General features: G+C 46.6%; 1 protein-coding gene across 2 annotated transcripts in view; it reads right to left on the reverse strand.

Moving 5' to 3' along the window:
• The window catches only part of SCAMP4 (secretory carrier membrane protein 4), an 18,037-nt gene that overhangs the window by 4,482 nt on the left and 1,753 nt on the right, over positions 1–11,802 (reverse strand). Inside the window, exons 1-5 of one of the 2 annotated variants that reach the window (XM_035899756.1) lie at positions 10,757–10,890; positions 10,432–10,487; positions 6,967–7,095; positions 3,706–3,862; positions 486–587 (exon numbers count right to left, since the gene is read on the reverse strand). In XM_035899756.1, coding sequence (XP_035755649.1) covers positions 486–587; positions 3,706–3,862; positions 6,967–7,095; positions 10,432–10,438 — 395 coding nt within the window. In that variant the 5' untranslated portion in view covers positions 10,439–10,487; positions 10,757–10,890. The other variant, XM_035899755.1, reaches the window with a different exon arrangement.

The following is an 11,802-nucleotide window of genomic DNA, read 5'->3' on the forward strand; positions in this document are numbered from 1 at the left end:
TGTCAGCAGGACTTGCTCTCAAGTCTCTAGAGACAGAAAGTTAAAATGCCAAACAATTATAACATAACGAGGGACAGACACTAAAATGCTCCCATTTATTTTAGGACAACTCTCACAATACTTGTTCTATAGGCCAACAGTGAGTCATTGTGCACTGCTCACCATGTGCTGCGAATAATTTGAGGGCAATGCTAAGACAGGATCAGATGAATCTTGAAACTGGCTGGTTAAAAAGAAATGGATATTGTAGGAAAGTGCTAAAAAGAACAAGCAGGTGAAGATACCAGACTTCTGCCAATACAGCAACAAAAACAGAACGGTGTACTGCAAGAGCAGATATAATCATGCCACAGAGGAAAACAAAGCTTCTGCCACTCCACCCTGTACAGACTCCTACCAGTTTCTCAAAAGTTCATGGAAACAGGCAGAACTCAGGCATGGGAGCCAAGTGCTCAGCTGTAAGACCGTCGGAGCATCCTGCTTACCAAGCTCCCCATCCGGAGAAACCAATCGCCTGCAGGATCGTGAGAATAAACTGCGAGCCAAAGATGAAGAAAAAGGCCATAAAATTAAACGAGCTGTCCGACCTGTGAAGGAAGAGAGGAAGTTAGGGGGAGACTGGCACCTCGCGTTTCTTCACACTGGTGTTTGACCCCATCACGTATAAACCCTCAAACGTGCCATCTCAGAAGAGATCCCTCCACAGCTATGTACTTTGAAGGCAACTCCTCTTCCCCTGGCAGTGAAAGCACGCAGATCCATGAATCATTGGCGCCTAATCTCATCCAATAAGCCTGGCTCCTGCAATTGCTCTACCAAAGTAATTACATCTATGATGACACACGAGGAGAGGCAGTCTCCTGCAGAACAGAGGGTGCCTGAATCATTTCTCTGACCAAACACCTGAAGACAGCACAGCCCGACACCTCTGCAACTCAGCCACTGGCAAGGAAGCACAAGGGGGCCTGAACACTGGCAAGCAGAGTTTGCCCGTACGCTAAAGTGATCATTGGGCATGAGAATTCCAGCTGGGAATGTTCGTCATCATGCTTCTACGCCCACGCTTAATAATCCAGCACATAACAGGAGCCACAAGAGAAGCGGGTGGTACTCTGTCCGGGGAAATGCAGAAGCATGCTTTCGCATCTTTGCGGGCTCCACATCTCCAGGATGTACAGGCTGAGAGGGTCCTGAATATGTGAGGTCTGTTAATTTATGCAGGTATTACAGGCAGCATGAAAACGAGCCCAAACGAGAAGGCCGACCAGATACGTTCATGGTCTCTCCATCATGGGTGCACTGGGGCACAGCACTGTCTTGCCCAAGTTTTGGCTCTGCCACAGAACTCCAGCAGAACATCTTCATCCCATTAAACCAACTACATAGGCAAGCCAGCCTTTCACCGTAAGCCCAGGCACATCTAAAACTCCCCAAACTATCATTTTTAATGACACAAATGATTCCCATTCTCTCAGGAACTCAAAGGGCCCAGAACAGATTTACAAAAAACACTTCAGTTGCTTACAAGGCATCTTGGTGCAAGGGGGAGTTTACAAAAGAGCTCTGGTCCAGCTCCTGCTCAAACCCTGAAACTATTTTAATGTTTAATATTTAATTATTATTATAATGTCTAGCCTCTAATGCCTAAAGAGGAGATGGGGGAGGCAGGGGCCCAGGCTCTGGAGAGGTCAATGCTGTGGACTCTGGCTCGTCTGAGAGAAGTGGAAAAGCCTCCAGCCAGGCCCCTGCCGCTCTGAGCCCCGTCTGTTGGTGAGGTTACCTTTCATCTTTCAAGAGATGGCCACAGAGATGCTGTGAAAGAAATTTGCCATCCCTGTGAGCATCCTCACGATCCCACCCTTCCGATATCACCCCAGAGCACAGCAATGTGAAAGAAATACTTTAAACATGGACTGTTCACAGCAGTGCCTATCATAATCCAATTAACAAGGATTAGGCTCGAAGCTGAGCCTTCAAACAGACTCTTGCAACTACAACCTGAAAGGGCTGGTGGAGTCTTCATTTGAAAGGATCTGTGGGAATTAGTGAGGATACACAGAAAAGGTGATTTCTGATCCAGCTTTCTGGTGCAGATTTTCAACAGCTTTGCCCTAGCGCCAAAGCTCTGCAGCTAATTTAATTTTGGATGCAGATGTATGACGAAGGTTTTACGAAAGCATCTTCGCAGTACGATGCCAATATTGAAGGGTTGCCTCTTCCCAGAACAAGCATAGTAAGTGGGTCTGACCTCACTTTCTCTAATCACGACTAGCCACGATCCCACAAGGAACAGCGCTGCCCCACTGCAGTGTTTTTCAAGCCTCTTCTACAACCGATGTCAAAGTCAACGATCTCTGGGCTTGCCGATTGGTCCCTAGGGCTTATTCTTTTTTTAACTTTAGAAGCCTTTACACAGAGTAACCTCAGGGACCTTCCAGTATTCGATTGCATAAACACATACAAACAACATTAAAGAAATAATTAGAAACGGTCCTTGCGAAGCCCAGAGAAGGTCAACGAGGAGGAGTAATTTTTCCCAGACTTCAGAATGGAAACTGCTCTTTGAACTGAGCTCCAGCCAGCACTCGCAGGCCCTCGGGCTTCTGAACTAGGGGTGGAGACAAACCCCCAGCCCCAGAAGGCAAGAGTTAAGAGCTAGTAAACTTCCAGATGAGTCCAACCCAGCAGCCTTCCGTTTCCATCAGAAGAAATCCTCCCCTGTACTCCATGATGTAGTCACCAATGTTTTAAGCACCACCGGTGCATTAACTGCCCGGTGTTGTTAGTAAACAAACCATAAATTCAGAAGAGCATTTAAACAACTAAATGCTAACCGGATGGGACCCCACCTGCCAACTCCCATTTCTGTCAGCTGCTTTTGCTGTTATCTAAACCAACTCATCACAGAATCTGGTGAATCATCAAAATCCAGAGTATTCTGGTAACAGGGAACCAGAAGGAACTTCACCTTCCGAGTCCAAATCCCTGACTGGTGGGGGGGGGTCTGCTGGTGACCCGCAGTGTGACACCGGGCCGGGCAGGTCCCTCCCCTCCTCTGTGCCTCCTCTCCCTGCGTCAGGCTGGAAAATGCTGGGGACCTTCACAGCTCCAACAAGCCTTGTGCATCAATGTCTGAATAATGCCTCATGAGCCACAGCCAGCGTGAGCAAAATGCAAATGATTATTAATTAAAGTGAAAATGTAGGATGACTTTAAATATTTGCGGAGTTTCAGAAGGACTCGCCCCAGGGAACTGCTTTTATCTAAAAAGCAAAGCAGCCAAGCTCTCAAGTATCTAGAGACAAAAACCAGAAGAGTTCTCAAAAACTAACAACTTAATAGTTTTCCATCAAAACAAGCCTCAATGAAGCTTTACCAAATTCTTATCTATCTTAATGCTATACTGATAGCAGGGTGCTGCTAAGCTTGAGATATTTAAGCAAAATATGAATTTCATCCTCATCAAACTGGCAAACTACTCGCTGCTGCTCACCTCCAGTCCGAGGCAGGTGACCCTCAGTCCTACATCTGGTATTTAAAAGCAGCCGCATTCTTCTTCATTTCAAAAGTAAACAAAACATTCAGACATCAAGTCCTTAATCTTCATCCCAGACAGGGAGATCGCCATAGGAGAACTCCCCAGTAACAACACATCTCTCTCCAAGAGGAAACCGAAACAAAACCGCCTCATGGGCTCCTACTCACCGAAAGGCTTTGTACGCAGGTCGGAACCAGCAGACGTAGCCGCAGGGACTGAAGAGGATAAGCCAGAGGATGGCCAAACCAAAATTGACCCCATAGCCTCCTCCGATCCACCACGCCAGGCACGCAACTATATTCACTACTAGGGTGATGCAGTAAACTGTAGAGAGGGCAGAGGAAAGAATGTGAGATTGTGCAGTTTCATGTCTTCAGACAAAAAGGAAACAAACACCCGGTATTCTAATAGTCCCCGCTGCAGTGGGAATCTCAAGCCCGATAACGCAGCTGCTCCAAGCGAGCCGCAGGTTCCTGCGTGACCCCAGGAGCCAGCAGCAGAGTCACATCCATCTCCAGGGGCAGTGCTGCAGCAGAGGGATGAGGAAACTCTTTTGGGACCTGCCAAAGGATGGAGAACTGGGTAGCAACCGGTGTGACCAATACAAGACTCAGGCCAGTATTATTACGAATTACAAGCAAGGTTCAATTCCCAGTTGTAGCAAAACCCCTTTATGAGAGGAGAGCGGTGTAAAGCACTGCCCTGCATCCAGCCTCAATGCGACTTTGGTCTCTGTGCTTGCTGAGGCTGCCTCAGGAGCTATTAGAGTGCCAGCACAGTGCCTTGCGGGCTCTCTTTCTGCTTCCCTGGGCCTCTGAGGAAGCCTGGAAGTTAGCTTCAGGGCTTATAAGTGCTGCCTCGAGTGAGGGGATAAACAAACTCCAATCAGGCTGAGAACACAGGACCGTAGGGGTGGCTTAAAGGCCTTTTCACATCCCTGTTCCTGCCACTTGGATAAAAAGGAAGAGTTGACAACAGCCCCCAGACACACCAGTGCTGCGCTAAGTAGGCGTGCATGAAGCGATGCTGCTCCCCCCTTTCCCTGAAGCTCAACGTCACCGCAAAGGGGGGCTGCACACTTCCCCGCTTCCACAGGCTGAGCTCAGTCCCCATGCCAGGGGCTCCCCGCTTTCCTCCAGGCACTCCCCTCAATACTCCGGGGACTCCCTGCAGCTGTCCCTGCAGCCCCTCAGGCTCTGCCAGCCTCGAAGAGGCTTAGCCCAATTACAAGCTCCTGTTTGGGAAAGCAGGTGATAACTCTTAAAAAAACTTCGCAGTAACCTGTATCGATTAGCACGGATAAAGAGAAGGCAGAGGGTCCAAACACAAAAGACCCTTCGGTACCACCTGGTGATGAGCTCACCGTAACACTTTGGGCCCTGCCTTCATTTATTCCATCAAAATGAAATCCCTGAATTTCTCTTTACCCATGTAAGCGAATATGCCCTGCCCGTTCCTCGCTTCACTACACGCGGTGGCTCTGCAGCATGCCTGCACATCGCTGGCTTCGTCCTCTGATGCCAGTCTGGCCTCTCCTTCTGCCCCTTCTCTTTCCTCCTCTTGGCACAGACCCACCTGCCTTCAGGCAGCCCGGGGGCTGCTAAACAGCTACAAAGTTTTGTGGTCGTAAAATAATATTGACAACACAGTTGGGAGAATCTAGCGTGGAAAGCATCCGAACCCAGCTGCTGCTTCTGACATGCAAATTACATGAGAGTTAAAATAAAACATTGTTTTACTAGAAAGAAAATTTCTTCTGAGTAGCTAACAGCAAGGCTTTATATGCAATGGTTTGGATGTATTTTAATATGGGGGGGGAAGTAAGAATTTTAATTATTTAAATTTCATTTATACAGTAATTAGCTGTACTTCTTCAAATTTTTATTTTCTGAAGACACTTATTCTCCAAAGCTTACTTAATTTTAAAAAAAAACAACCAAAAACCAAACCACACCAAGCCAAGAGCACCTATAAAGTTTTAAGGGACTTCTGGTTCTCCCTGGACCTCAGCTAGGAGTTTTTCCAGTAGTGGGAGCTCTGGTACAGGTTTCCCCAAATCACCATCCACCTTAATAAAATGTTCACATCCAATTAAAGTAATGAGCATTCAACCTTCTAGCAACAACTTTTGTGTTTCTATGTTTAACACCGGCTTTTTCTTGTGTACCGCCTTCCCTCCATACGCATCCCTCTCTCCATCCCATCCCAAAAAGTCGGGGAAACCCCAAAAGCAAGCGTGCTGCAGCTGGAAATTCAAACCCCCTGGTGAAAATGCCAGGCCTCCTCAGCCATGCGTAGACTAGTTGCCCAAATGGCTGGCACCTTTCCAGCCTGCCATTAACTCGAATGAGGGACGCTTTGTTTAGGAAGAGTCGCAGACAAAGGCAGCTTTACAGCACGCAACATTTAACCAGTTAGTCTGAAGGGACAAGCAGTTTCTTCAGGCAAGAAAATTACAGAGCTCATTTCAGCATCTCTAAATAACGAAAGAACAATGGAGTGATAGATTATGCTATTATTTATGCACACAAATCTCTCTCGTACACACATCCTATGCATCTGGAATAAAAGCCATGCCACCAAATGCATATCTGGCAGAAAACAAGCTTTCCTTCAGCGAGAAGGGTAAATAGGATGACAAGCATTTGGGGAAAAAAAGATAAGCAAGGCAAAAAGATTTTTAATCTTCCAAAGCATTCCCTGTGGTTCTCCAGGCCTGCCACACCATTTTTCATCCAATTTCATTCCTTGGAGAAGAATGGTCAATTTTCATTACTGGCTTTTGAATGGCTAAGCCAGACAACACGAGCCCAGAGCCAGGAGGTCTGTTCATCCAGAATAGCAGCAAATCACCAGCTGCGACCAAGAGGATCAGTGCCCTTCTCCAGCAGGACAGGGAACGTTTTGCAGGCTATGGATAGCTAAGGAAGAGACAGCGTGCGGCCAGAGGACACTGCTTCCACTGGGAAGGGAAATCTGTGGATGGCACAAACCAGGGGGAATTTTAGCCTTCCTACAGCGAGGTGAGGAGATGGTTAGCGAGCAAACAAGCCACGTTTATTTTCTTGCCTAAAATTCTCCTATTCATCTTAGTTTAGGGGAATTGGGAATTACTTGAAGAGGGCTATTTTGGCGAGTAAAACATCGCTTGATGTTATTAAAGGTATCATATGCAGTCTGCTTTTTTCCTCCTCAAATTTACTAACAGCACTGACACTCTCCTTTCTTCAACAGCAGCTCTGCAGCAAAGATTCAAGGCACAGCAGCTCACAATTTGGGCATAAAGTTATGTTACAGTATTCTAAGATGAATCATTGTTTTTCATCAACTAATTGCAGTCAAAACTTTAAAGCATATAAGTCATTGAGATCCGTGCAGTTTCACTACACACATACGTTTTCCCAGCACAGGTTTCTTATTCAACTTACAGATCCATACGTGGTAGATTCTCTTCACCAGAGACTGATAATCGATGGGAATCTCATCAGCAAAATTCTGGTAGAAACATGGTTTCAGAGGGATAAACTTGGGGAGCGGTGGGAAGTTATTCACTTTTTCTACAACACAGAACACAGAAATTAGCTGAATGCAGAAACATTCTCATATGGCTGAGCAAGTGTAATATCACAGAATCCCAGAATCCCAGACTGGGAGGGGATGGAAGGGCCCTCTGGAGATCACCCAGCCCACCCCCCTGCTCAAGCAGGCTCACCCAGAGCAGGGGGCACAGGACAGTGTCCAGGAGGGGGTTGAAGATCTCCAGAGAAGGAGACTCCACAGCCCCCCTGGGCAGCCTGGGCCAGGGCTCGGGCACCCTCACAGTCAACAAGTTCTTCCTCCCGTTCAACTGGAACCTCTTCTGCTTCAGATTGTGCCCATGGCCCCTTGTCCTGGTGCTGGGCACCACTGAGAAGAGTCTGGCTCCGTCCCCGTGACCCCCACCCTTGAGATATTTGTACGAGTTGATGAGATCCCCTCTCAGCCTTCTCTTCTCCAGGCTGAACAAGCCCAGCTCCCTCAGCCTTTCCTCATAGGGGAGATGCTCCAGTCCCCTCATCAGCTTTGTTGCCCTCCTCTGGGCTCTCTCCAGTAGTTCCTCATCCTTCTTGACCTGGGGAGCCCAGAACTGGACCCAGTGCTCCAGGTGGGGTCTCACCAGGGCAGAGTAGAGGGCACACCTTCCCAATACACACCCGTGGTCAAGGGGACTCACAAGAATCAAAAGAGAAAACCAGTGCCACCTCTGTCTATTCATGTTACTCAATGCACTGTGTTCATCCACACCCTGGTCACCAAACATCTTGTTCTCCTTCCTCAGCAGCAGACACAATATTTAAACTAGCACATGCAAGGCTTAGAGCGAGGAATAGAAATGAGCTAATAAGCAAGGCATGGAGTTGATACCTTTACACATCAGCGTAAAGTTGTGCGAAAGGCACTCAAGACAAAAACAACTTAAAAAAAGTTCCAGGATGAGGTTCCCCAGGAATGAAGGGAGAGGCCAGCAACACTGGGGGGCAACAGGCTGCACAGAGGTTTTTAGTTACAACCTCTCAGAAAACCAAAGCAAGAGGAAAGGCTGGCGATTGTCCAGACAAGCAGATTTAACTTCAGACGCAAGCTCTGGGTGGGCTTGCTGGCGCCTGGATCAGGCCTTAGGACCTGCAGTAGATGTGTCCCTGTGTCAGTGGGGAAGGCTGCCTTGGAAAGCATCTCTCAAACCGGAATTTAGTACTCGGATATCATTTCGTTCAGGGAAGTCAAATCAGATGTCAGGGATGATTTTGTTGTGACAAGACCCATGAATGTACCCTTTTTTCTTTAAAAGTCAAGTTTTTTCCTGTAAGGTGAAAACCCAGTAAAAAAAAAAAAAACCACCACCACACTTCGCATTCGGATACAATAAATCAGCAAATGCTAGCAAAAGCGATATGGAGAAGAAAACCTTACCTTGGGAAAAAATTATGTTTTAAAATCAAGTAATTACATGCCTAAATCCTCTGCATTTAATCTGCTCTCAGGTTGTAGACAGATGCACAGGTTTGTCTGTGCATATGTGTGTGCCTGGATGCATGTTTCTACATGTTTGGGAATGTTTGCTCTTGCCTTCCAGTGCTGATTCAAGTTTGATTCCAGGGCATTGTGACTAATTGTCTCTAGTCCACTTCAGCCCCAGTAAACAGAATTAAAAAAAAAAACAGAGGAAGAGATGAAGAATGTCCTGGGAAAACCTCCAAATGGCACAGGAGACAAGAGGAAGTGTCTGAACAAGAACTGTCAGCACAAGAGTTCCCCTTCTCTTGCCATTATCTCTGTGTGAGAAGACATTTTGCAGGAGCAGCGTCTTAGCTTCATTTGAAGGTTGGCAGGGAAGAGTCCAAAGCTGTAAGCCATGCTTTAGGGAAGAAAAGGCTTCATGCAAAGGAAAGGAGTATTTCACGCAGAAAATATGGTGAGGATAACACCCACTGTGAGTACATCAGAATTAAATATGGAATAATGTCTGAAGTTACCAGCCCAACTTGACTTTTCAGTAGACTTTTCCTTATAAAAACAAACATTAAGTCTTCCACGCCTCCTCACCCATCTCCTCTAAACACATTTTACTTTAATTCAGGTGCCCTCTAAAGCTGGTATCAGTTACTGGTTAACACCTACTGCTGACCCCATCACATGTAGTGCTGATGTTCCAGAGCTGCTTTCAAAGTCCGTAGGAATTTGGACTTCTTAGTGCCCATTTTTCTGTTTGCTATAAACACCCAATGGGCTTTCTCCTGGACCGTCTGTCTGAGCTGCCTACAAAAGGGTATAATGATGCCAGATCAAAAGAAAGGAAGGGGGCACAGCTTTTAAAGCTAAAGAGACAGCTCTCTGGGGAAGTCAGTAACACCAAGATTAACCAATGACAGTAAAAGCAGATTCTCTAACAAGCTCTTTTTTTTTCTGAGGGATATGGAAAATTTTGTTCTGTCCCTCTACAACAGCTGAAGCTGCAGCCAGTTACTTTGGTTCTGCTCTCTTCCATTTTCTCTCTCCTACAGTAGAGCCGCTGCCAGCCTCTAGTGTGGAAGTTCCCAAATGGTAGGGCCAAAACCAACCGGCCTGCTGGGCACCAGCCACTGCAGTTTGTATTTTTTCAAGCTAACAAAACGCTCCAAGTACTTCCACAGTTGTTTGCTAGGTACACAAAGATCAGGATTACACCTCTCCCCTGTCAATTCCCAGCTGCAAGCAGCCAGATGACCACTTCTTCCCACCCAGAGTTTTCAACTGTTCTGGGTTACTTCCAAGAATACAAAAAAAAGAAATCAGATTAAAATATCCCCTTTCGTGTCTGACTGCATGGCTTGGAGTGCTACAGCACTCCCAGCAAGGCTGGGATCAACATGTTAGATCAGCAAGCACAACCTGTGCTTTCATAATCAAATTGTATTAGCAATGAAGAGCAGCAAGTCCCGGTCTTTCTCTTATGTTAAAAAAGTTGGGAGGAATTTTGTTACTAATATCACTACAAGTAAAATTAAGATGTATTAGTATCAATAGCACAGCTAGAAATGCTGTGAAAAGCTGTTTAGCCTCTGTAAGGAAGGAATTATTCTCATGGGTTTTTTTGTGAATAAATTCCATCCTCATAAAACTTTCAGACAAGTCACAGCCGAGCCTTTATTGCTAGAGCAGTAACCTCAGCTGACAGATCTACAGGGGATACAGCGTAAAAGTGAATGTGACCAAGGCAAGAAAGGAGAAGTAGCTGAAGAGCTTTAGGGATCGCTAAAATCTCAGGAAGGGACGCATGTCACATACCTGATGCATTACAGCCACCACGGCATATTGAAAGACATTCTCTGAAAGCGTTCTTCACCCTACATTGCCATATTTTGAGGGGCTCTTACCTGCCATTTCTATTAGGAGTGTTCCCTGGTGAAGTTTCAGACAGACAGCAACAGATCTATTGGAGAAAGAAAATCAGATCAGCACATGTCACTAACCAGCACCCGAAGAATCTCCTGGAATCAGGAGTATCTCTGATAGCGTTTGACAGACCACGAGCCCAGGGTTTCCCACTACAAACTGCTTGTCTCCAACTGCCCAAAGTAGGCACGCTGGGACCTTACAGAAAGGATCACAATTTCTCCACCTGGTAGCATCTCATTCAGCACAACCCCGCTGTCAACCACTTTTAAGGCTTACAGCAAACAAATGTGCTCTTAGCAGTACCTGGCAAAGGCTGGAGATGCACAGAGAGCCACTGCCAGAACATGTGTACCTTGTAGCTGCAGCCAGACAACAAGCTGAGACCGACAGCTCTGGTTGGGACCCAGCAAAGCACATGCATCAGAAGAGAAATTTGTACGAGCTCACCAGACTTAATGCCTCATTTAGGTGTTGAGATGTTTTGTTGGCTCCTGGCTCTCTGCAGACTTTCCCAACTGCTGAAACAAACAGATAATCGCTGTTAGCTGGGAAGTAAGCTACTGTTAAAAAAAAAAAAAAAATCAGCTGGTATACAAACCCCAACATCACCCATTATTTTAGTAATCCTGCACAACCCTTCTTAAAATGCAGATTCATTCTTCCTGTTACAGCCATTGAACAGGACCATAATTCTGGAAGAATCAAATCCTGCAAAGTTTACTCGTCGTCGGCCGTGTTGCTGATTTTGGCAGAACTGATCACACAGATGAAAGCCACAGAGAGATCTGTGCTGAGCTGTGATTCTACCCCTTCTTCGTTAAGGATAAAACTACCGCGTGCCCCTATCTGCAAATCCCAGAAAGGAAACACAGAATACACCACAAAACAACCCTCCATACCAGCACTGCAGGGTCTGATAAGAGTTATCAAGAGTGAAGGAAGTCTAGACTAAAAACTGCCCCTATAAAAACACAACAACCACATGCTGCTGCTGCTGGCACCGACAGCAACCGCAGCGCCGAGGTCAGAATAGCTGCGTTGTACCCAAAGCCCTCGGGATTTACAGCAGCTCGTTTCCCTTTTCTGCACCTCTGTGCTGTCCTCCTGCACGCCCCGCGTATGGTCTGGAGGTTGCAGAGTTTACACTGGTGCAACTATTTTGTTGGGATTCTATTTCCTTTCCTTTTTAATCAAGCTACTCTAGCACAGTCCTTGGGGGAGACAATGGCACTCTGATAAGAAGCGGGACCTGCACAGGCAGCTTCTTCCTCCTATACACAGAGATGACAGAATCCCAGGATGGCAGGGGTTGGCAGGGACCTCCGGAGATCCCCCAGTCCCACCCCCCT

Source organism: Egretta garzetta, unplaced genomic scaffold, assembly GCF_000687185.1.
Source record: "Egretta garzetta isolate BGI_Z169 unplaced genomic scaffold, ASM68718v1 scaffold418, whole genome shotgun sequence".
Lineage (NCBI taxonomy): Eukaryota > Metazoa > Chordata > Aves > Pelecaniformes > Ardeidae > Egretta > Egretta garzetta.